The following is a 26,010-nucleotide window of genomic DNA, read 5'->3' as shown; positions in this document are numbered from 1 at the left end:
AAATAGTTTCTAAATTGGTATCTAATTAGCAACCAAAGTTTTAGAGACTAAGTTTAGAAACTAAATAATTGGTATCTAAAACCTTAGTTGCTAATTAGATACCAATTTAGAAACTATTTAACAATAATAGAAAATAATAGAAACTAATTTAGAAACTATTTTTTTTTTTAGTTTCTAAAATGGTCTCTATTTTAGTTTCTATTGTAACTAATTATTTTGGTCTCTAAAAATTGGTTTCTATTTCATGATTTTCTTGTAGTGAATTTGTGTATTTTTCTATCTCATCAATCAATGATCATGTTACCAGTTGCCACCGTCACAAACATTTTCAATGATCTGTTGCTTTCAAGAGTTCGTTTGGTCCAAATTAATGACATAAAAAATGGGAATGTCATTTTCATCACGAAAACGCAAACAAATTTGAATTAGCATTAGAAGTTGATAATCTTAAATACGGCACAGTTTGGTGCTTTGGGTCAACGAGTAAAACTGATTTAACATTCAAGAGAATTTCACTGCAACATAATACAAATGGCTGTAATAACACAATGAATACAATTGGTACAATATTAAGATAATCAGAAATCTTAAAGCAAGAGAGAATTGATGTTTTAAAAGTGAGCATAAACCATTGAAGACATAACAAAGTGCTATGGTATATCTATTTTTTTGTTTCTACTTTGTATTGGAGTAGAGCTGAGAAAAATAAAAAAAAATGCAACAAGAAATATTTGAAGTGTCCAACCCAAGTATATCATGTACACAGCATGCTTCCCTGTCACAAAGGTGAAACACATTCATTTGCTGTCTTGGTCTTGTTCTGAACAAATCCGACAATCAATTTGACAACAGAATCTGGTCTTTCAACATGAGGAAGGTGACCACAATCGGGTATTTGGCGTATAATGGCATCAGGTAATTCACAATGCAGTCGCTGAAAGAGTAAAAGTTCGCAAGTTAACTGCAATCTTTGGTAGGAAATATAATCTCCTAGAATAGAAAACTGGAATGTGCTGTGTACCAACTTACCACACCAAGCTTACTGCTGATTATGCGGTCATTCTCCCCCCAAATGATTAGAGTTTTCTGCTTTACCTGTTAAACAAATTCAGCATCAAAGTATATTGGTTTAGAGAAGAAAACTACTTCTCTTGTAATTTTAAATTTGTAGAAATTCAAGTGTAGAAATTTGACATCAGTTTCCTCCACTTAACATAAAAAAGGCTATTATTTTACTATAAATATAATATGTATTTTAAAAAATGATTGTTGAATAATTGTTTTTTAATATTAGAGTGTAAAAAAAATTTATTTTTCTACTTAGAACCCTACTTTCATCTCCAAGGCCTAAGATTAACTTGAATTCAAACCAAGATAGTAAAAAAATTAAAACAAAGTGTAGAGAATATGAGAGAGAGAGAAAAAGAAATACTTGAGACATCTTCACCAACCCAAAAGAAATTTAATAAAACATTCAACTCAACCTTAAAGCATTCAATTTGTGTTTGTCAAGTGTATCTTAGTCAACTTGTTCTTTCTTTACCCGTATCTTAGTCAACTTGTTCTTTCTTTACCCGGTGTGAGATTTCATATTCTTAGTTAGACCCCAGTACAAAGGAATAAAAGTTAAGAGTTCAAATTGCATCAATCATGATTAACAGATAATGAAAAAGCTGACAAGTGCCAACAACCTTGCAAGAGATCTAGTTTATGTGACACTTCAATCGAGGAACTGGAAAAAATGGAGGCAAAAGACAGGTTGCTTACGAATGACTTAGGGGCGAACAAGGTGAATTATGATAGTAGGAACTCTGAACATTCGTGGGTTAGGGGGAAGTGGAAAATGGAGCAATATACAGGCGTTGATAAGGAAGGAGGGGTTGGAAATGTTGTGTTTACAAGAAACTAAAGCAACCACCATTTCGGAAGCTATGTAATTGGGGAAGGCTACGTATTGGTTCTTGGCCAACATGTGAAGACTAGCACAAGGGTAGCCATTTGTAATGTTTATTCCTCATGCATATGGGAGGAGAAAAACAGCTATGGAACAATCTTTCATTTATAAGGCAAACACAAGTGGGTTGTACTTGGTGTTTTATTGGCGATTTTAATGTGGTAAGGTCTTCGGTAAGGTCCTTAATGAGAGGAAAGACATTAATACCTTTGTAAGGCAGAAAAGAGTGATAGATGGATTTAATGAGTTTATCGAAAAGAATTCAATCCTAAATGTTCCTGTTGTTGGAATAAAATTCACATGGTTCATGTCAAATGAAAAGACAGAGTAGATTGGACAAAGTTTTGGTGTCACAAGAATAGTTAGACTCTTGGTCAGCCTGCAAACAATATGTTTTTACAAGACAAGTTTCGGATCACTGTGTTATCATAGTTAAGTCTAACTAGTTAGATTGGGATCCAAGGCCTTTTAGAACCTTGGATACATGGTTTGCAGTAAAGGGTTTGTTGATATGGTTAAAACTAAGTGGAATTCTCATATTATAGGCGATGAAGGTATGTCTAAGTGCAAGGAGAAATTTAAAATGTTAAAACATGACCTGAAAAGTTGGAACACACAAGTCTTTCGGAATATCTATACAACGAAGATAGATGTAATAGCACAGATTGGAAAGTTGGACATTAAGGATGCATATCAACGGTTGAGTGAGGAGGTAGAAGGAAAAGAGTTTGATTCCTTAGTGATCTCAAGGAAATTAACTGCAAAATTGAATCTCTCTTAAGGCAAAAATCTAGGATAAATTGGATCAAGTTGGGAGACTCTAATACAAAATTCTACCATTCGATCATTTCTTGAAGGAGAATGTCGAACCAAATTAAAGGTGTGGAAGTGGATGGTGTGTGGAATGAGGACCCTGTTGTTAGATTCGTGGCTAGAAGTCTGTTCGAAAACACTTTTCTCAACCTACCAATTACAAGAATAGGCTTGGGAACGCTGACTTTATTGAACTTACTCAGGAGGAAAATATTAAGTTGACAACAAAGATAATGTAGGAAGAGATAAGGGAGGCAGTTTGGCAATGTGAAGGCTCAAAAAGCCTTGGGCCGAATGACTTCAACTTCAATTTCATTAAAGGAAGTTGGGAAACCCTCAAGCAAGACATCTTTCAAGCGGTCCAAAGATTTGAGAACACAGGAAGAATCCCAAAAGGATGCAATTGTTCCTTTATAGCCCTTGTACCAAAGATAAAAGACCCTACGAAACTGGATGAGTATAGGCCAATATCTCTTGTTGGAGCAATTTATAAGATTAATCTAAAGTTTTAGCTAATAAAATGAAAATTGCTTTACCAAGAGTTATTGACAAATTTCAATATGTTTTTTTTGAGAGATAAGGGAATGTTAGAAAGTATTGTTGTGGCTAATGAAGTTGTGGAGGATCTCATGAAGGAGAAGAAGTCAAGTTTAATTATAAAGGTTGACTATGAAAAGGCATACGACTCAGTATGTTGGGAATTCCTGTATTATATGCTAAAAAGACTTGGTTTTAGTGAGAAATGGATAAGATGGATAAAAGGCTGTTAGAATCTTCATCTTTATCGGTTTTGATTAATGGAAGTTCTATTCGGGAATTTACACCCACAAGGGGACTAAGGCAAGGCGATCCAATCACCCCTTTCCTATTTTTGGTAGAAGTGGAAGGTCTAGCAAGATTGATAAGGAAAGCATTGAGCCAAAATAAGTTGAAAAGGGTGAAAGTAGGTGTTGGTCAACTTAAGGTCTCAATGCTTCAGTTTGCAGACAACACTCTAGTGGTGTGCCAAGCGACAAATCAAAACGTTATAACGATAAAAACAATTCTAAGATTCTTTGAACTTGCGGACGGGTTAAGAATGAATTTCCACAAGATAAGGATTGGAGCCATAGGAGTGCAAAGTCAGCAGCTCTAGGTATATGCTCACATGCTAAAATGCACTCAAATGTTGGTCCCGTTCAAATATCTAGGTATAAAAGTTGGAGGTAATCCGAGGAAAAGGGAGTTTTGGAAGGAGGTTGTCGACAAAGTGAAGAAGGACAAACGGGGAGCTGATTTTATAATATGTTATCGTGGAAAGTTGGAGTAGGGAAAGAAATTTTGTATGGGAAGATAAGTGGCTAGGTAACTTAACCCTGAAACAAAAATATCCTAAGTTATATCTTATCTCAAAAGACAGTGAAAAGTATCCAGCAAGTTGGTTTGTGGAATGAATCTAGATGGGTATGGAACCTGGGTTTGAGAAGGATCTTGCTAGAATGGGAAAAGAGAACAACTCATACAGTTGGTACTAGTAACATTCAACAAGACTCTCAGGACAGGATAGTTTGGGCAGCTGAAGAAGGTGGTGTCTTCTCTGTAAAATCTGCATATCGAGCCCTGCAAATGTTTACACTCTCTGATAGTAGCCAAGCAATGGAAATCTTATGGGATATTAAAGTTGTGCCTAATGCCCTAATGCTAGCTTGGAGGGTCCTCGAAGGAAAAGTCCCAACTAGAACTAATCTCCATAGAAGAGGTGTTTCATTGTTGTACAGGCTAGACCTCGGTCATCGGTGCCAGAGAAAGACATCGGACATCAGTCATCAGTGGTCTAATAGAAATTGTGGGCCACGTAAGCTGGGTCCTACAAACAGTATGAGTTAGCATGAAGTTAACACCCAGATACCAAAAAAGACCTAAGTCACGAGAGGATCATGCATGGGGTGTATATGGTACATTTGGGTACGACACAAGCAAGTGTTCCCTTGAGGCGCTAAGGCCCGTTAGGATTAAGGTTTCTAGGAAAAGACTGTAGGAGGCGCCCCTTTTTCTTTACAGGTGAAGCATTCTTCTACCCAAGGGAGTTTGACTATAGGAGGAGATAGGCGGGCCTGAAGCTACCGTTAGAGTCAACCGACAACCAAGTCAACCGGTGAGAACATTTGATGCCCACCGTGGGGCTCGATAAAACTAGCTCCCATTCACAATCGTCTTGAGAAGCACGAGGCAAGGATCCGCTGCGCCCTCAGGAGGGGACAATGTCACCATGCAACAACTCATGGAGATCATACGCGCCCTTCAGGAGGCGGTAGCAGCGTCCAGAGTTGACCAGGATCGCTTCCAAGTTGATCTGGCCACATTGCAAGCGAACAATAAAGAGTTGTGCAGAACCAATGAGGAACTGGGCAGGAATTTGCAGTAAGTGGGAGAACGCACTGTGGATGAGCGAGCCCCGCCGCTGCCAGTTAGGGCTCGCCTCATGCCATTCTCTCAGGTGATCATGGACACTGTGATACCAGCCACGTCCATGGGCCCGAATGTCACCTTCACAGGTGTAGAGGACTCAAAGGTGCATATCACAGTGTTCTACACCCAGATGATGCTTTTGGAAGGCTTCAACGTTGTGTACTGTAAGCTATTCATGAGCACGCTGGTAGGCGTAGCGTTGGACTGGCTCGTCAGTCTCCCTGACGGACACATTACTTCATTCGACCAATTCTCAACGTTTTTCAGAGAACAATACATTGTCAACCGGACTCCCCCTCCAGTCTCTTACGATCTCTTTGATGTAAGGCAATCCTAGTGAGAGTCATTGAAAGAGTTCTCGAACAGGTTTGGAGTACAAGTGGTGAAACTACACACCAAGGACGAAGCCATGACGGTGCATGCCTTCACCAAAAGGGTGTTGCCAGGACTCATCAGCGACTCACTGATAAGATGTTGCCTAAAGACGTTTTGTGAGATCAGGCGTCGGGTTGTGGCACACATCGTCGCAGAGGATCGGGTCACAGAAAAACGCAGTAGTGTTGGCCCTGTCCGACCTCGGGGAACAGGTTGTCCTCAGCCCATGAGGGTACATGAGGCAACGACGAAAAAGAAGGCCCCAGGAGCACAACCGCCGTACGAAGCGAGGAAGCCCTAGACCAGGGCACACACGAGAGAGAACACACCACCCAGACACAATTTTCAGGTGGACCTTAAGGAGCTGATCGCCATCCCTGATGTGGCCAGCAGACTAAAGCCCCGACCGAAGACTGATAATAGGCTGAGGCCCAGTAAAAGCACTTGGTGCGAGTTCCACCAAGCCATTGGCCATAACCTACGCAGTTGTCTGACATTGGGATTCCAGTTGGATGAACTAGTAAGAGGCGGTTTCTTGAAAGACTACCTGCAAGAGCCGCAGGGGGCTCTGACGACCTGCGGCTCTGACGACAGCGGCCCCAACAAGAGATCAAGGGCACGAGGTGCCCATCCATGGAGAAATCAACACTATCACTGAAGGATTCTCTAGAGGAGGGTGTACTGCTTCCCAGTGTAAGAAATACACCAGAAGAGTGATGACAGTGGAAGGGCAGAGGTCAGACCAGACGCCCGAGCCCGACCTCGTCTTCACCAGAACAGACTTGTAGGATGTGGTCCCACATGACAATGATCCCGTGGTGATCTCAGTGGTGACAGCAGGCAGAAAGGTGCACCGCGTCCTAGTAGATCAAGGAAGCTCGACCGACATGATGTTTTGGTCGACCTTCAACAAGCTGCAATTGTCTCCTGACCAATTGATGCCTTACGTTGGCTACCTGTACAATTTCGCAGGAGACCAGGTGAAAGTGCGGGGCCACATAGAGTTAAGGACGACCTTCACAGACGGTGCAACGTCCCGCACCGCCAACATCAGGTATCTTGTCGTTAACGCTCCTTCAGCCTATAACATTCTTTTGGGCAAACCTGCTTTGAACAAGATTGGAGTAGTGGCCTCGTCGAGGCATATGAATATGAAGTTGCCTTCCCTTGAAGGAGTCGTGATCACCATGAAATCTAATCAGAAGGAGGACAAGAGGTGCTATGAGAATAGCCTTAAGACAAAGAAAGGAGTGTGCTTAGTCACCACCCAACCTCCAAGGGAAGAAGGGGTCACCCGTCTCGAGATCGCTCGGGAGAGATGACCCGAGCTTGCAGAGGAAGTGCTGGAGAGGGAGATCAGGGGTAAGAAGTTCAAGCTTGGCAGATCTTTGGGCCAAGAAGCACAAGACCAGATTGCCAAGGTCATAGCACGACACATGGATGCTTTCGCATGGTCAGCCTCAGACATGCCAGACATTGACCCCGATTTCCTGTGCCATCGCCTCACCATGGACCCAAAGGTCCGACCTGTCTGCCAGAGACGAAGAAAGTTCAATGACGATGGTGACAAGTCATCAAAGAAGAGACCCAGAAGCTGCTGAGCGCTGGCCACATCAGGGACATACAATACCTAGAGTGGTTGGCGAACGTAATGTTGGTCAAGAAGGCCAGTGGGAAGTGGAGGATGTGTGTGGACTTCACAGATCTTAATAAAGCCTGTCAAAATGACTCCTACCCGCTGCCCAACATCGACACCCTGGTAGATAGTGCCTCAGGGTGTAGACTACTTAGCTTCCTGGATGCTTTCTCGGGGTACAACCAGATCTGCATGCATCCTAGGGATGAATGCAAGACGACATTCATGACGGAGCTCTTCTGCTAATGCAGGGGCGACCTACCAACGGCTGATGGACAGAGTATTTGCGCCCATGATAGGGCAAAACGTCCAAGCGTATGTGGACGACATGGTGGTCACCTCCCAGGTGAAAGACCAACATGTCGCTGATTTGGAAGAGCTATTTACTACAATAGCAAAATACAAGTTGAAGTTGAACCTTGAAAAGTGTGTTTGGGGTGGAGGCATGCAAGTTCTTAGGGTTCCTACTCACTGAGTGTGGGATAGAAGCGAACCCAGAGAAGTACGCTGCAATCATAACTATGCGTAGCCCGATCTCGGTAAAGGAAGTACAGCAGTTGACGGGGCGGATGGTCGCGCTGTCCAGATTCGTGTCAGCAGAGGGAGATAAGGGGCATCCCTATTTCCAGTGCCTCAAGAGAAATAACAGGTTCATTTGGACCAAGGAGTGTGAGGAGTCGTTCCTCAAGTTAAAGGAATACTTGGCCACCCCCCAGTATTGTGCAAGCCATAGCCAGGCACCCCGCTTCGATTGTCACAGATCGGGCGATCAGTTCGGTCCTGGTCCAGAAGCAGGACCAGGTACAAAAACCAATATACTTTGTGAGTAAAGTGTTGCAAGGGCCTGGGGTAAGGTACCAGGCCATAGAGAAGGCAACTTTGGCAGTAGTGTTTTCAGCGCGAAGACTTCGATACTACTTCCAGAGCTTCACAGTGATCGAAATGACAAACCTGCTCATTCGCAAGGTCTTATAGAAGCCTGATGTGGCAGGACGGATGGTGCGCTGGGTAGTGGAACTATCAGAGTTTGATGTGCAGTACGAACCTAGAGGCCCTATCAAAGGCCAGGTTTATGCTGACTTCGTGTCCTCAGCATCCACGCACCAAGAAGGAGCAAATTTCAGATGGGTCCTCTAACCAACAGAGGAGTGGGGTTGGTGTCATCTTGAAAGGACCAAATGGGTTGTTGATCGAGCAGGCTTTGTGGTTTGCTTTCAAGGCCAGCAATAACCAAGCGAAATATGAAGCCCTCATAGCTGGAATGCTGCTAGCTAAGGAAATGGGGGCGAATAGTTTGATAACGAAGAGTAACTCCCTGTTAGTAACAGGGCAAGTTACAAGAGAGTACTAGGCCAAGGACCCCAGATGGTCGCATACCTACAGTACGTTCAGATTTTGAAGGAGACTTGCACGATGTTCGAGTTAGTACATGTTCCTCGAGAACAAAATGCCCAAGCTGACTTGCTAGCAAAGCTCGCTAGTTCAAGCAAGGGGAGCAGACAGAGGATAGTCATTCATGAGACCCTGAGAACACCTCGAACCACCACAGACGATACGGCGGAAGTCCAACAGATAAGCACCTCAGAAGGTGTTAAGAGAAGTCATCGGTCGTTGGCTCAAGAAACCCTGAAAACGCCCAGAATAAGCACATACGCGTTACCAGGGGAAAAGTCAATGCAAGTTTGCCTAGTTGAAGGGGGAGAGACTTGGATGACCCCCTATCAACGCTACTTGGCTGATGGGATACTTCCGTTGGAACCCATAGAGGTCAGAGTGGTCAAGAAAAATTCGAGCAGATACACCCTAATCGACGGGAATTTGTTCAAACATGGTTTCACTCACCCCACCCTGATATGCGTAAGTGGTGAGCAGTGCACGCATATTATGGCAGAGCTTCACAAAGGGATATATGGGAGTCACATCGGTGGCCGAGCTCTCTCATCGAAGGCAGTTCACACAGGATATTATTGGCCAACCATGAGGGAAGACTGCACCAGGTACGCATACCGCTGCAAGCAGTGCCAACAACATGCTGACTGGCACAAGGTGCCCCCAAAAGAGTTGAGGTCGATCTATAGCCCATGGTCGTTCCATACCTGAGGGATTGACATTCTAGGGCCCTTTCCTTTAGCGGTGCGACAAATGAAGTATCTCGTGGTTGCCATTGAGTACTTCACAAAGTGGATAAAGGCTGAGCCAGTGGTGCAAATCACAGCCTACAAGGTCCAACACTTTGTGTGAAAGAGTATAGTATGCCACTTTGGAGTCTTAAAACGGTTGAATTCCGGTAATGACACCCAGTTTGCTAGCCAACAGTTGGGAAAGCTGTGCATAAAGCAGGCATTCACATGAGTCGAACACCCCCAGACAAACGGGCAGGTCGAGTCTGCCAACAGAGTCCTGCTCAGAGGTCTAAAGAGAAGGCTGGAAAAAACTAAGGGGACCTGGGCAGAAGAAGTTCCTAGAATTGTGTGGGCTTACCACACCACTCCCCAGTCCACTACCAAAGAGTCGCCCTTTAGCTTGGTGTATGGTTCGGACACGATGATTCCTGTAGAAATCCAGGAGAGCTCACCACGTTTTCAGAACTTCGTGGCTGAAGAATCCAACGAAGAAAGAAATGTGAACCTGGATTTACTGGATGAAGTTAGGGAGGAAGCGAGGATCAAGGAGGAAGCCTTGAAGGGAAAGGTGGAGTACAGGTACAACTCCAAGCTGAGACCTCGACTGTTCCAGGTCGCCGACCTAGTGATGCGGAAAGCCCACCCATATCGGTTAGAAAACAAGTTGTCTCCCAAGTGGACTGGTCCCTTCCGTGTGACAAAGGCCCTTGGGAATGGAGCATACATGCTCGAGACTTTAGAAGGTGGAGCAATCCCTCACACGTGGAACGCGACCAACCTTAAGTTTTATTTCAGTTAAGTTATTGCATTGTACACAGTTTTAGGGAACACTCTTTTTCCCTTATAAGGGTTTTTTAATGAGGTCACCCAATAAAATTCCAGTTATTCAGTTAAAAACAAATATTTTGTACAGTGCAGTTAATGCACCTCTCCCTAGGGTTAGAAACTCAAGATTGGGAATAGTATGGTTCTTCGTGAGCCTCCCTCTTGAGTAAGAACACCAAGGTCGAGAACAGTATGGTTCAACAGTTAAAATCCTCCCCTACCTGCACAGTTAGGGCGAGGTCAGTAAAACGAACCTCTTCTTTGCTTTGATACGCCAAGATTAGGAATAATATGGTTCTTTGTGAGCCTCCCTCTTGTGTGAGTTCACCAAAGCTGAGAACAATATGGTTTAAAAGTTAAAATCCTCCCCTAAATTTGTACAGTTAGGGCGAGGTCAGCAAAACGAACCTCTCCACTGTTTTGATACGCCAAGATTGGGAGTAGTATGGTTCACCAAAAAAACCCTCCCTTGCCTCTATGCGACAAGGACGAGGTTAGGAAAACAAGCATCTCCCTTGGGTTAGAAACACCAAGACTAGGAATAGCATGGTTCTTAGTGAGTCTCCCTCTTTGTAGGAACGCCAAGGTCGAGAACAAAAATAGTTGTCAGTTAAAATCCTCCCCTGCCTCTATACGGCTAGGGCGTGGACAGAAAAAAGGACCTCTTCCTTGTATTGTAAGGCAAGGTTAGTATGAGCTTCAGGTATACGTCTCCCTTATCCCTGTGTGGAAAGGTTGAGTCTAGCTAAGTAAACCTTTCCCTCGTCTTGTGAGACAAGGCCGAGAGTAGTATGGTTCCCAGCCAGAGGTCTCCCTTGTTTTATAAGACAGGGTTGAGAGCGGCGTAGTACCTAGTTAAGGATCCCCCTTGACCGTATGAGTCAAGGTTGGGGGCAGCATCTCCCTTACCTTTGTTTGGCAAAGGATAGGGCGAAATGAGAGCTTGGGCAAGCATTATCTCTACTCTGAGACGACAAAGAAAGACTAAAGTCAACAGGCGATAGAGTCAACAAGCAATATGTGCAACCAAGGGAGGTCTCGGATCACTGCGCTATAGTGGTCAAGTCTTGGGTTAAAGACTGGGGCCCCAAGCCGTTTAAAACAATAGACGCTTGGCTTGTGGAACCTGGGTTCAAGGAATTGGTGAAGGAGAAGTGGAACAGTTATGAGGTGTATGGGAATGGTATCTCTAATTTCAAAGACAAATTGAAATTGTTGAAGCGTGACCTAAAAGAATGGAATAGGAGTGTTTTCGGGAATCTAGAAGATAATAGGCGAAAGATCATGAAGGAGATTGAGAAGCTAGACATCAAGGATGCAAACTGTGATCTCTCGGAGGGAGAGAATATGAGAAGGCTGGAGCTTCTTAGCCAACAAAAGCTTGTAGAGAAAAAACAGGAATCTTTAAGTAGGCAAAAAACTAGATCTATAAGGTTTAAATATGGGGATGCTAATACCAAATTCTATCACTCTCTTACAAGGTGGAGAAGACTCAGGAATGAAATTAAAGGAGTAGAAGTGGATAATCAGTGGTGTGAAGAACCAGAAACTGTACGAAGGGAAGCTAAACGAGTGTTCGAACAAAGGTTCATGGCTACCTCTGACTTGGGTGTTAAGCTAAGCTCTGTGGATTCCATGTCTATCTCTGAGGAGGCTAGTCGAGAATGGTAGAGGGGTTTGCTGAGGAAGAAGTAAAGGCTGCAATGTGGATGTGTGAAGGATCGAAGAGCCCGGACCCAGATGGCTTTAATTTTAATTTCTTTAAAAGCAATTGGGAGTCTTTAAAGAAGGATATCATGGATGTTGTGTACGTGTTCCAGGAACATGGAAGCTTCCCAAAGGGGTGCAATGCATCCTTCATTGCTCTTATTCCTAAAGTGAAAGACCCAGTTATGATTGATAATTTCAGGCCTATATCTCTAGTGGGGGGTTTATATAAGATCATAACGAAGGTGTTGTTAGAGCGCATAAAGGAAGTCATGCCTATGGTTATAGATGATGTTCAGTCAGCTTTCTTTAAAGATAGGGGAATGTTGGAAAGTGTCATGATGGCCAATGAAGTGATCGATGAGGTACGAAGGAGTAGGAGGAGTGGGGTGTGTTTGAAGATAGACTTTGAGAAGGCATATGATTCAGTTAGGTGGAGTTTTTTGTTGGATATGTTACATAGAATGGGGTTTCACAGTAAATGGGTAAAGTGGGTGAATGGCTGTTTGGAGACGGCTACGGTATCGGTTTTGGTGAATGGTAGCCCGACGGAGGAGTTTAATCTCTCGCGGGGATTGAGGCAAGGTGACCCTCTGGCCCCTTTCCTCTTCCTTATAGTAGCAGAAGGCTTGGCTGGGCTAGTTCGGAAAGCTCTAAAGGATAAATTTTTAAGTGGTATCAAGGTGAGAATAGATCAGGTAGAATGTTGTCTGTTGCAGTTTGCTGATGACACCTTGTTCATGTGCGAAGATTCTTTCTCCAATATTTTCACAATCAAGGCGATTCTCAGGGTCTTTGAGTTAGCGTCTGGGCTTAAAGTTAACTTCCATAAATCAAAGTTGGCCGGTATAAAGGTTGCCAGAAGTATACTTGAGTCATATGCAAGAACACTTAACTGTGGAGTAATGCAGATCCCTTTTATTTATCTGGGGTTACAAGTAGGTGGCAATCCAAGGAGAGTGCAGTTTTGGGAACCGGTAGTTGAAAAAGTTAAAGCTAGACTCAGTGCTTGGAAGGGGAAATATTTATCGTTTGCAGGAAGAGTTTGTTTGATCAAGTCGGTGTTAACGGCTATACCTTTGTTCTACCTCTCATTCTATAAAGCTCCGATATCAGTTTGTAAGAAAATTACTAGCATTCAGAGAAGGTTCCTCTAGGCAGGAGAGAAAGATCAAAGATATATATCTTGGGTTCGGTGGGAAAGAATGTGCAAAGTAAGAGAGGAAGAGGGTTTGGGAATTAAGGATGTTGGGTTGTTTAATCAAGCCCTGCTAGTAAAATGGAAGTGGAGATCGATGAGTGAGGAAAAAGGGTTATGGAAAGAGGTTTTGGCGTCCAAGTATTATAGTGGAGATACCAGAAATCAAGACTATGGCAACCGCCAATCCTGGTGGTGGAGGGATCTTTCCAAGGCTTGCGGAGAGGAAGAGGGTGAGGGTTGGTTTCACAATCAAGTTGCATGGAAAGTTGGTTCAGGGGAGCAAATCAGTTTTTGGGACGATGCCTGGGTGGACAATAAAAAGCTTAAACAGCTGTTTCCCAGGTTGCACACCATATCTTTAGATCAAGGAAAGAAGGTGAGAGAGGTAGGCTTTTGGGAGGATACGGAGTGGTCATGGAGGTTAAGGTGGAGAAGGTCTAGATTTGAGTGGGAAAGTACTATGGAGGTAGATTTGATGAATCTTATTATAGAGAAGAGTCCGACAAAGGAAACCGAGGATGTAATGGTGTGGAACGGGGATCCAAATGGAGTTTTTGCAGTGAAATTTGCATACCAGACTTTATGTCACTCTATCACTGGTATATCGCATAATGGGTTTTCACTCCTATGGCAAGCTAAAGCGCTACCTAAGGCGTTGTACACTGCATGGAGGGTTGTGATTGGGAGACTTCCAACATATGACAATCTCACTAGGAGAGGTATGGTCGTCAATTCCACGCTTTGTGTGCTATGTAAGGCAGCGGAAGAATCAAGTCATCATCTCTTTCTATCTTGTTGTTTTGCACAAAAAGTACGGTCTCTTTGTCTCAGGTGGATAGGTATCTTGTCTGCTCAACATAAGGACCTTATGAGCCACTTTGAGAGATTTCACTTAGTTCATTTAACTCACAAACAAAATCAGGTATGGAAGGGAGTATGGGTTGCGGTTATCAGGAGTATATGGGAACAAAGAAACTTGGTTGTGTTTAAACAAGGGGTAGTTAATGCTGAAGAAATATTTCACTTAGCACAACTATTTGTGTGGTTAAGGTTGAAACATGGGACTTATGCTTTTAATTATTCTTTTTCTGATTGGGTTATCAATCCCATTCTGTGCCTACAAGGTTACTGAACTGAAGTGAAGGTCGTTGTTACATGAATTAGAAGAGAGGGGATAACTAGAATGAAAGGAAAATCAAGATATGTTGGATTGGAATTCTGGTTCTGGACTGTTATTAAAACTGGGAGGCTCTGATGGATTGTGCCTTGCAGAGATCCAGATTCGGTACAGGGACATAGTGGGCAACAAGTTTTCTGATGTTAGGCACAGGGTTGAATGAAGCGGGATTGTGGGATTAACATGCATTCAAGGAGGCTAAAATATGTAAGCAAAGGAGCGTCAGCATTTGTAGGGGTAGGGAAGCAGAGTGGAAGGAAGATAAGCGCTGGTGTGTGTTTAGCAGTATAATAAGGAAGAAGGAGGTTCTGATGAAGTCAAAGGAACATACGTAGTTACTCTTTATTTATGGTTCTAGGACTAAGTCAGTATGCGGTGTTGTGTTGGCTATTTAATGAGGGGACAAGTGGTGGCACTGCTGAGACTTGTGTTCTATTGTTATGCTTTTCTTAGCGGTGAAATTCAGGTACGTAAGGTCATGTTCTGGATTCTCCTTTTGGAGTAGAGAATTATGGTCAGTTAAGTTACAACAAGGAGGGAGTTACTCCGGGGTGTTGACCAGCTGCCCATCAACGACTTTCTTTGTCAACCCTGTTTGAGATAGATCCACCTCAGGATGCGCACAGGCAACCTGGGCCATGACATCCTCAAACCCAGCACCATAAGCCTCAACAATGTCGCTGGTAAGCTCCTCCTTAATCTGATTGAAGAGTTCGTCCTTGCGGACTAGCTCTCCCTCCCGCTGGCCAAGCCGCACCTCTTGCTGAGTGGCCCTTTCCTCTAGCCTGACCATCTTCGTCTGCGACTCCTCATCCTTCTCCTGCAAGTCGATGACCTCATTCCAGAGACAAGACCTTTGAATGAGCACTCAGGGTCTCCTGGGACTTCTCAAACAGAAGCCTCTTGGTCTCCTTGTCGGTTTGGCGAAGGTCTGACAACTTCAGATACAGCACAGTTTCACGTTGTGTAAGCTTCTTGATCTGGAGTGCGTCTCGACTTCCTGCCTCCCTTAACTCCTGCACATCAATCTGCAAATCTTGCACCTTTTTCATGGCAAGACTGGATGCGACGGAAAATTCCCCAAGGCCTTTGGCTGCATGCCCTTGCAGGGGGTCTTCGCTCAGGCTCTCCATCATCTCCCGGTCTTGGAAGGATTGAAGGGCCTCCTGGAGAAAGGCGGGCAGCTCAACAGCGGGAGGCGCGCTGTGATCACCTCCAGGGGCGGTCTCTCCCCCGCCCTCGTGTACAACGATATCACAAGGGGAAGATGCACTTGGGGGATTCTCTTTGAAGGAGGAGGCGCAACCATCTGAGGCTGATTGGGCTGGGACTGCGACATCAGCAACCCTTTTTCTCTTGAAGACGAGGCTAGAGCAGGTGTCCTCATCCTCGGAGGCAGTGGCCTCAACTACCCCTTTCTGCCTAAGATCCACCGGGGTTGGAGCATAAGGGCTTGGGGGCAGTGATAGCCGTAGCGGGGGCATCAGTAGGGGTCACAACATCGACATCAGATGGGCCAGCACCAGCTTTGCGTTTGGAGGCTGCCTCAGCTAGCATCCTCCTCTTTTCCTCATTGAGCACCATGTCTGCATGAGAAAACAACAAGGCATAAGAAAGTGAACCAACACAGTGTGCAAGTAAGTAAAAGCAGAAACAGGAAAGGATACCAATATAGCCTTTGATAGCCTTGGGGTTGTACTCAAGCTTGATCAGTTCAACAATGATAAACACCACTCCCAAACTTGAAAGGAGCTGGCACACCTCGCAATCGGGCAGGGTCAAGTCCTCGAGACTCCTAGGCTTCTTGAGCCTTGTTTTCTCCACCCAGTAGAGTGGGAACCCATCCAGCAAGGTAGGATCATGCTTGTTGCAACATATCTTAAAGAACTTCCCTTTGAAGCCCTTGTAAGACTGTTGGAAGAGGGTTAGAAGGACTCTCCCTACCACTCCGTTGATGCTCATCCACAACTTCTTTCCAGGACTCTTTGCCTCGAAGAAGTAGAGGAAAACATCCACAAATGGCGTATGGCCAAGGTGGTTGCAGAGAATGGCAAAGGCCCGTACAAAGGCCTAGCTGTTGGGGTGCAGCTGGGCAAGGGCCACATTGATTTCAGTCAGAAGAGCGCTCAAACCCTGTGAATGGGAGGCGAAGCTTGAGTCGCTTGAAGACGGTTGCGTGCATGAAGAAGAAAGGTTCCTTGGGGTTTGCGCGGTCATTAATACACACGGGCTCACCCTCCTTACAAGGCAGAACCTTCACGTATACGTCGTGCTCCCTCCCAAACACATGGAACTTCTCATCAACCTCGCCCTCCTTGTACGCTCTTATATCCTCGAAGGAGGTGATTTTGGAGGTCTCGGCTAAGAGGCTGTCAGGAGCCCAACGGTACAAGGGTTGGTAGTCAATGGAAGGAGGTGAGTTCGGGGTGGTTTTCGTTCGAGCCATCTTAAGAGATGAAGCTAGAGAAGAAAAAGAGAAAAAGAAAAGGAGAAAAAACGAAGGTTTAGAGGAGGAAGATGGTATGCCTCAGAAACCCAGAAAATAGAGAGTGCGCGAAAGCGAAAAAGAAGAACGTAAAGTGCGAAAAACATAAACAGTCCCAGAACAGTTATAGCATGTTATGAGCATTGGAATCATGAAACAAAAATCATACCTTTAGACAGTTAGGGTTTTGAAGCTTGAAGTGCTCGAAGGAGAAGAGAGAGCGTTCGAGAGCAGGAAATGCTTGAGAAATGCTTAAGTGAAGTAATGAAACAATGAAAAATGCAAGGTTTTGAAAAGGTTTAACGTATACGAAGAAGCGCAAACGACAACGAGTCCTAGCCGTTGATCCTGCCACGTGTACGCTGATTAAAAAAGTATGGTGAGACGTCGTTTCGGTGTACTATTCACATCCCGTCACTCCAGTGCCACGTAGGTCAACGTGGACGATCACTTAGTCTCTTCACTGAAACAAGTTATAGCTCGAGACTGGGGGCTTGTGTACAGGACAGACCTCAATCATCGGCGTTAGTGAAAGACATCGGACATCGGTCATCGGTGGTCTAATAGAAATGGTGGGCCATGTAAGTTGGGTCCCACAAACAGTATGAGTTAACACCCAGATACCAAAAAAGACCTAAGTCACGAGAGGATCATGCATGGGGTGTGTATGGTACATATGGGTACAGCACAAGCAAGTGTTCCTTGGAGGCGCTAAGGTCCGTTAGGGTTAGGGTTTCCAGGGAAAGACTGCATACATGGCACGTGAATACTTAGGGCACCAAAAGAACAGATGATGTCGCAATGCTGGTACATGAGTAGGTACTCTGGCGGCTACGCTGTTAGGTCTATGCACTCCAGAAAAGGGAAGTCCTATGCGCCAGATTACGCTAAGATTGTGTAATAGTGGCGCAAGGACATTCTCCCAGGAACTCTAAGCCCACCAAGAGATGTGGGAACAACATAGAAGTAACCCTAGATACAACCTATAAAGAGGGTGGTAAGAACCCTAGCAAGGTATGTCATTTCTAAGACTGAAACTGCTTTACACACATTAGTGTTTCTTTAGCCCTTATTGACTTGAGCGTCGAAGTGCAAATGGTTATAAGGGCTTCCCTTTGTTTTTACAGGTGGAGCGTTCTTCTATCTAAGGGAGTTCGACTCCAGGAGGAGACAGGCGGGCCTGAAGCTATCGTTAGAGTCAACCGGCAACCAAGTCAACCGGCGAGAACAATTGCCAACCCTAATGTGCCCTTTATGTAATCTGGTAGAGGAAACGATCAGCCACCTATTTGTAAAATGTAAGATAGCTTTTCAGATATGGTCGATGGTTTCAAAGTGGGAGGGGCTACACATAATTTATCACAATGATATGAAACACCATTTGATCCAGTTCGGTTTGTTTCAGTTTAATGTGAAAAGGAGCCGTGCTTGGAAAGGGAATTGGGTAGCGGTGATTTGGAGTATTTGAAATCAAAGGAATGGTGTGGTTTTTAAAAAAAGGGAAAGTGGATGCAAAAAATATCTTTAGTCTGGTACATTACAAGTTTGGTCTTGGATGAGAAGGAAAATAAAAAATTTTAATTTCTCTTCCTCTGATTGGGTGCTCTTTCCTTTAAATTGTTTCCATTCCTTAAGTTAAAATAGACTCTGGTTATGCGTTTTTTTGTTGTCTTGACCGGTCCGTATACAGATGTTGAAAGTTTTGTTGTGATGCAGATGTGGTATTTATAGGTGATTGAGTGGTGGTCACAAAGGATTTGTAATGCAGGGGAGACAGATGCTATAGGATGGAGGAAGATCGGGGTGAAGGGATATGTTAGGTGGAAGAAGCTCCATGAGAACAGTGGTGAACATTTGTGTACTAAATTATCAATAGTTGTAGTTTTGGGTTATCATTCTGATTATGCAGTTAGTGTGGTGTTTAACAAGGTTATCTGGAAAAGTTTTGACATACTTCTTAGCCAAGGAAGGGAAAAGATCTTGTTTATTTTGTTACAGGAAAAGAAAGTAGAATTTGGCAGTCAAGGTCATGGAGGAGGCAAAGGGTTTGTTGTTCTCATTTCTGGTTTTTTCAGCACCAATGACTCTCCTTTGGGGCTGTAGAGTAGGTATATGTTGGCATAAGTAAAGATTAGTGTACTTATGATGAAGACTTTTTGTAATAAAGAACTTGTTAGTATAGTATTATGAAGTGGACTTTAAGCCTAACTCAACCCCATAAAACCAGCTCATAGGGTTGAGGTTTGCACCCACTTATATACTATGAAAGGCTCTAATCTCTAGTCAATGTGGGATCTCCAACACACCCCCCTCACGCCGAGACTGCCAACTCGTGCGTGAGACTATATATTATGGGTGGTCCGATAACGGCCCGATAGCGGGTGACACGATAGGCCCAACACAAACACTCGCTAGGATAGGCTCGAAATGACTTTGATACCATATTACGAAGTGGACTTTAAGTCTAACTCAACCTCATAAAACCGGCTCATGAGGTTTTTCTTTTCTCCGAAACAAAAAATATTAGATTCTGAATGACATTAATGTATACATAAACCCATCAAATATACAACCAATGAATTCCTGGGAAGAATACCTAGATTTTGTATCTATGAACATATTCAGTATCCTTTCAGTGCTACAGGTACACCCTTTTGTCCCCACCTACCAATAAAAAAAAATCAATCTCTCTAATTCCTTGTGTTCAATTTCTGAGACTTAAAGTTGCTAGCAACATTTTCTATAATCAAAAGTCAGATTCAAAGTTTTTTCCCTTAAACCATGCTTTTGTACATCATACCAAAAACAACCAATCAAAACTGTTTCTTTCTCCTGTGCGGATGCCTACACAGCTAAAATGTACCTTTACTTTATAGGATATTCTCAAAACATACTTCTCCTTTCTCCAAAGGGGTTTCTGTAGAATATCTTGATTTAGGCACTGAAGCAGCACCAAGACCCTCAAGTAATGACATCACATCCTTGGTGTCATCAAGGTAGTATCTAGCCTTGCTTGGTTTTTGTCCAACAGTGCATGCAAAGATTTCGGGTGCTGAGAAGGAGGTAGCACTGTAAGGTTTGGTTAAAATGCTCTCAAACATATCCTCATCAGACCTATCATCACCAATGCACAGTACAAAATCTGGCAATTTACCCTTCTTGGTTAGGGTAGAAAGAACTTCTTGTGCAACTAACCCTTTTGTAATTCCCTGAGGCTTGACTTCGATAATATGTTGTCCTTTTTTCACAACGACAGGCTCATTCGCAAGTACATTTTCAAGGTGATCCAGCAGCTCCATGGCTTGCCAAGATCCAAAATCAGGATTTGCATCACAGTAATGCCATACCAAGGCACTCTCTTTGCTCTCTATAGAGGAGCCGTCTGTGGCCTCCATATAAGATCTCATCACAGGTTCAGCAATCCTTTTCCAAGCAAAATCCGTATCTGGATGACTCATTTCCCAACTAGCATGCTTACCCCACCTTATAAAATAACCATGCTCAGCTGCTATACCAAGATTCTCACACTGATCAAACCATTCACTCAATGAACTTTTTCCCCTACCACTAATAATAAACACAGTGTTGTTAACATCACTGCAAAGATTATTTAGCACAGATATGACTTCAGGACTGGGGGCTTTCACAATGGATGCTTGAGGTACAACTGTACCATCATAATCCAAAAAGATTGCTCTGCAACTGCTCCTTTTATATGCAGGGACAATGTGTTCTATGGATAGCCTCCTGAAACTAGGAGACAGAGACAAAATTCTGAAGTTCAAACCAAAGCCAATGCCCCAACAACAGTTTCTGTGGTGATCCTTGCACGAAAACACTAGATCTTGCTCAAAGCTTCTAGCCCAGTAGGCCACATCATGAGAACTAACATATCTGTAGTGCTTCTCATGTCGAAGCTGCTTCTCTCCATCAGACATTGTGATTGCCAAATTTAGTGCTTCGGCTACTGCATCAATATCCCATGGGTTCACCCTTATTGCCCCCACTAAGAGATGGTGTGCAGCCTATAAACTCAGAAACAACAAGTGCACTTACACAGGGGGAGTCAGAAGCAATTTCTAAGGCTTCATCCATTTTAGCACTTCCCTGCCTACAAACAGTGTACTTGTATGGCCACATCGACTAGAGATTAAAGCCTTTCATAGTATATAAGTGGGTGCAAACCTCACCCCATTGAGCCGGTTTTATGAGGTTGAGTTAGGCTTAAAGCCCACTTCTTAACATGGTATCAGAGCCATTTCGAGTCTATCCTAGCGAGTATTTGTTGGGTTTAGCAGGCCACCCGCTATCAGGCCGTTATCAGACCACCCATAACATATATCTCCATGCACGAGTTGGTATCCTCGGCGTGAGGGGTGTGTGTTGGAGATCCCACATCGACTAGAGATTAAAGTCTTTCATAGTATATAAGTGGGTGCAAACCTCACCTCATTGAGCCGGTTTTATGAGGTTGAGTTAGGCTTAAAGCCTACTTCTTAACATATAGATTTATTATATTATGCACTTGCTGCATAATTCTGTTTTGCAAGTAGGAGGGGTGGTGCTAAGATGCCTAGGTTCATGGTTTCTTCTCCTATAATGTTGTTATGTTCTTTTAAGGTAGGTGGTGAGAGTTTTGGATCTTTATATAACTTCGAAGTATCTCGTTTTATATTATTTATGTTTTGTTGATTAATCCACATTCTCAAAAAGAACATGAATTTTTAATAGAAATTACTGAAAAAGAAATGAAAAAAATATTGTGAATGGAAAAATTTACGATAAGCCTGTTCCTAATAACACAAAGACCTGTAAATGAAAAATTGAAAGTATAGCCATCTACACCTAGAAAGGATAAGCCCTTTGAAACTTGGGAAGAACAAAAATGTAAAGATGGTAAATTGATTCAATCTGGGGCAGAAGATTTAATGTGGAACTAAATATTGATGAAGCTTTAGACATAAAAATGCCATTTATCACATATTATTCTTCATCTGGAGCAAAGATGGCTAGGGATTGATAAGAATACAGATCAGAAAATATGTCAAAGGAATTATCAAAATGTGTATGCTTCATAGGCAGCGAAAATACATATACGCTGTCATGGTTGGATGTTAACTTTCTATTCATGATATTTTATTTAAGTAAATTATAATTTAATGTTATTTTTATTTTGATAATTAATTATTTTTGGAAACGCATTTTCTTTATTCCTTTGTTCTTGCTCAACATTCATGGAGTGGTGTTGCTAATTTTCCTTCCATCATCAATGGTGGCACTATGTCACAACATAGAATAAATAGTCTTTCTCTAATTGCCATTAAAATAACTTTTTAAAAATCTTGATTAAGAAAGAATTATTGATGATTTTATAAGAAATATTGGTAATGATACAAAAAAACTGATAATAGACCCTGGCTGAAAATACCTTTTTTATCTGGGAGACAACATTATAACCACCACTAGTCATAAAATCAACTGTAGCATCCTCCCACCATGGCAATAAACAATGCAAGCGACCCACCTGTTTAAGATTACACCAACATGTTATCCAACTTCATTCTGCAACATCTAAAGATCACAGTGAATGAGTGCCACTCAGCGTGTGTGATAGTATATGGCTATTATATCTTAAATAAACCATACATAAATCTCCTAACAACTATCCTATGAACTATAACATGCTTAAGCTTGTGATGTTGAGTGTTAAGTGGTATTATGAACACATTTTTATACACATTTTTAGTTTAGCAATTCATATTGTTCACCATATTATAAATTAGAATGATGATCAATGCTCCGACGAATTAGGTTTAATCCTTAGAAACTACATGTTTTTCTAGATATAAATATGTTTGATACATTTATGCGACTAAGTGTTGAGCATGGTGCATTATGAAATTGAAAATAAATGCAAACATATGTACACAAAGAAAGTGATAATATTGTTAAGATCTAGCAACTCACATTGGTCCAATCGAGGCTGGTACTGAAAGACAAGTTTGTGAAGCTCAAATAGTTAGCATATAAGCGTAACGGAATGCTCTTCAATACATATGCCTGATTCAAAATAGTATCAATGGTGACCACAACTTGCACCATTTAAGAATTAACAATCTCATGCTATCATTCATATATCTTCCCCCAAAAGAAGTAAAAGAATCGAGAGAAAAGACTAAACAAGCATTACTTAGGAAACAGGACTAACAATTCAAATCTGATTTAAGCTATAGAGGGGTTTGGCTGTTTAAACCAGGGAGGGTAGAATCTTTCAATTTAAATCTGATTGTTCATTTTCTTGCTTATTTTTCATTCGTTCTGCTCCTTTTCTTTTGGAGTAAAAGTTAATCTCCACAAGGAGTGTTCCTCCTTGAGTTTTATTATAATTTCAGTGAAATTCAATGGGAAATTAAGTCATCTGCTCTTTATTTTGGATCAAAATAAGTAATGGGTAGTTCCAAGAGGCCATGAGCCATCCAAGCTCAATTCATTATATTATATTGAGTAACAAGATGGAAGAAAAAGAGTAACTGATACCTAACAAAAAGATATGCCATTTCCTAAAATAAAATGCAATATTAAGAAATGATAAAGTTAATGGAATTTCATTTTAGCAGGGTAAGATCAATTTTAAAAAAAAAAATATTCTGTAGACAGGATATGAAACAATATTCTAGATGATTGAATAAACAGATGTTTTTGTCCAGCTGATATAGATTTAGACATGATTTTCTAGATAATAGCTTGTGGTAAGTTGGAGATATACTCACCCCAGCATAGGCTGCTGCTCTAGGTAAGGTTGCTAGGTTTCCTGTTCCTTCGGCATACACACTAGCATCAATCAAAACAAGCTTTTCCACCTGAAAAAAATGAACTTCAAGAAAATTACTAGATCATAACAGAATGAATCACTTGATAAAATTGCCTTTTAATAAAAAAAAACCTCAAAATTTGTCAAATATTCAGAAGTTAAATTATTGGATACCACATACAGCTTCTGGATAATTGACCGCAAAATCAATGGCAACTGCAGAGCCAAGGCTTGGACCAACCAATATCATTGCCTTTCTGATGTGAGACTTCCAAAACTGGTAGATAAATCCAATTCACCCACAGCACAATGAAACAATAGGAAGTAAAACAACAGAGGTGCAAAGAAATTTGTCAAAGCCTACACTATAAACGATTTCTTACTTCAATTCATAGTCTGAACATAAAAGGGTAACAATTTAATAGATGTACTTTTTAGAGTTATGTATAACTATAATGGCCACACTGCCAACAAAGCTGTAAACAAATATCATTACAAAGCCAAGGATCCAAGAGATGCGCATTAGTTATCACCTAACTACCTGATAAAAGTGATCACGCTTTGATACCACATCACATGAAGGAAGTTTTTCTGATGGATATAAGAAGAAAAAGAGAAAACCCAATCATTAAAATGAAAGAAAGGAATGAACATAACATGGGGAAAGTAAAAAAGCAAACCTAGATCAGAGAAACCCCAACCAAGAATGTCAACAGCCCATGTCTCATAACCAGCTTCCTCAAGCAATGGATATGTGTATCTCCATTCTAAACATGAGCTGAACAATGAGAAGGAGTGAAATGAAATCCAAATGTAACTTGAGCAGAAAAAGGTACAAATTCTGTCACTTGCTTGTTTTGAGCACCTGTCAAAGCCATGAAGTAGGACAACTGGATTTTCCTTGTTCTGCATCATCGGCTTCACACTACTACTCATGATAGGATCTTCCGAGAACCTAACCTGATTGTGCCAAAGTAATGAGCAATAGTATATATTGAGCAATTTTCTCAAGAGAACAAGCTCAAAAACTTCCTAAACAGTCTACACATTTGGAAAGTTGGAAGATAAACTATATTTTGAAGGAAGAGAGAATGAAAGAGTCTATTATGTTTGAAGAGCCCATAAAAAGGAATTATTTAGAAAAAATCATTGCTTCTATTCAGTTTAAGAGTAGCTTGAGTAAATAAACACACCACCACCACCAACAGTCTAAACTCTAAAGGACCATAATACAATGGTAGTCTTCAAGGAAATGAATCAGTATATAATACAAAATATAAGACCTGAAAATCTTTATTTGAAGATAACAATGCAAGATAAAAGGAAACAAAGTACAATATTCCAGGGCCTTCAAGAGCCTGGTCCTCCTTACTTCCATTCATACTAAAGAATGACTCTTTCTTTCACCCACTTAGATATTTATAATAGACTCCTCTCTCTCATCCTACTTCTTTGCTTATTACAGACTTTATCAACACCTCCACCCACTTCCTTGCTTATTAGAGACCTTTTGGATATCTAATGAAGAGTAGAAAAGAATGGTATGTGAAACAAAATTGGCATACCATTTATTATTGGACATTTTATAATGAAATGCAGGAAAGTTTCCATTGATTGGGAAGTGAACAACGTATGATAAGGAGATTAGTAAACAAAAAAGTTGGTTTCATGGCATAAACTCCAAATAGGAGGAGAAAATAAAGGTACTAGAATGAAAGAGAAAAAAACGTTCCATCCTAAATTCCAAATTATTCCATCAATCCAAACGCACCTGGTTCAATTTCATTATTGGATATCTCAACATGTTAGCATAATGCATTAGACTACAAGCATAATGAATATGAAAAGGACGACAAATACAGAACATAAGATAGTAAGTAAATAAATTGGAAGGTGGAATTGATAAAAATGCAGAATTTACAGAAACGGGAAGTCTCTGAATCCGGTTAGCAAGAGTTCTCGCAAAAGGGTCTTTGATTCTGTGGACTTCTTTAGGAAGAAATGAAGGGAAGACATCAGTTTCAGACACAAGCTTGAGTTTGGGTGTGGAGGGAAAAGGCAAGCGCGATTGAGAAGCGAACTGAGGTGGTAATAGTAATAGCATTTCAAAAAACTGAAATTGAAAAACCCAGAGACAGAGGCTAAGGTGAAGGAACGTGGCATATGTATGTCAGACCTGTCCTGTCCTATGTTTTGACAAATAACTGCCACTTCATCCTCACTCTCAACTCTGATTTCACGCCATTAACACACTTCCTCCTTGCTTTCTAATGTTAAGGATAATGTGAATAAGAATACATTATATTGGTTTTAAAATATAAATTTATACAATATTTCGGTTTCATTTTCAAGTGTGATTTAAAGTTATGCTCAAATAAAAAAAATATACAAATTTTTTTCATAAATAATTTGGATTTTTTTTATATTTTTATTTCTACTTCAAAATAAATATACA

General features: G+C 41.8%; 1 protein-coding gene and 1 pseudogene across 3 annotated transcripts; both read right to left on the bottom strand.

The window, feature by feature from the left end:
* Positions 1 to 603: 603 nt before the first annotated feature.
* On the bottom strand, positions 604 to 25,853 carry LOC137810905 (alpha/beta hydrolase domain-containing protein VTE7-like). 3 transcript variants are annotated; one of them, XR_011080987.1, is made up of 12 exons: positions 25,477 to 25,830; positions 24,421 to 24,515; positions 24,236 to 24,333; positions 24,097 to 24,146; positions 23,737 to 23,832; positions 23,515 to 23,604; positions 22,712 to 22,804; positions 22,173 to 22,268; positions 14,714 to 15,845; positions 8,402 to 11,253; positions 1,030 to 1,203; positions 604 to 934 (listed from the first exon to the last, which is right to left on the bottom strand). XR_011080987.1 is itself a non-coding variant. In XM_068612398.1 (10 exons), the coding sequence occupies exons 1-10, from the start codon at positions 25,657 to 25,659 to the stop codon at positions 779 to 781; spliced, it is 1,023 nt and encodes a 340-aa protein (XP_068468499.1). In that variant the 5' UTR covers positions 25,660 to 25,853; the 3' UTR covers positions 604 to 778. The 3 variants fall into 3 exon arrangements, 1 of the variants encoding a protein (XP_068468499.1); XR_011080988.1 differs by lacking the exons at positions 604 to 934; positions 1,030 to 1,203 and having other exon boundaries at positions 10,458 to 10,507; positions 10,602 to 11,253; XM_068612398.1 differs by lacking the exons at positions 8,402 to 11,253; positions 14,714 to 15,845 and having other exon boundaries at positions 1,030 to 1,095; positions 25,477 to 25,853.
* LOC137810904 (probable alpha,alpha-trehalose-phosphate synthase [UDP-forming] 9) lies at positions 19,241 to 20,945 on the bottom strand (annotated as a pseudogene).
* Positions 25,854 to 26,010: the final 157 nt, after the last annotated feature.

This window comes from Phaseolus vulgaris, chromosome 2, assembly GCF_000499845.2.
Source record: "Phaseolus vulgaris cultivar G19833 chromosome 2, P. vulgaris v2.0, whole genome shotgun sequence".
NCBI classification, from domain to species: domain Eukaryota; kingdom Viridiplantae; phylum Streptophyta; class Magnoliopsida; order Fabales; family Fabaceae; genus Phaseolus; species Phaseolus vulgaris.
The sequence above is the reverse complement of the archived record's forward strand: the minus strand, read 5'-3'. Positions and strand labels throughout refer to the sequence as shown.

Excerpts from the sequence above, each read along its gene's own strand:
- LOC137810905 (XM_068612398.1), bottom strand. The coding sequence starts at position 25,659 with ATGCTATTACTATTACCACCTCAGTTCGCTTCTCAATCGCGCTTGCCT. Across the intron at positions 22,805-23,514 it reads GAGCAGCAGCCTATGCTGGG|GCATATGTATTGAAGAGCAT; the intron begins GTGAGTATATCT and ends ATTTTGAATCAG. Across the intron at positions 935-1,029 it reads TCAGCAGTAAGCTTGGTGTG|CGACTGCATTGTGAATTACC; the intron begins GTAAGTTGGTAC and ends TTACTCTTTCAG.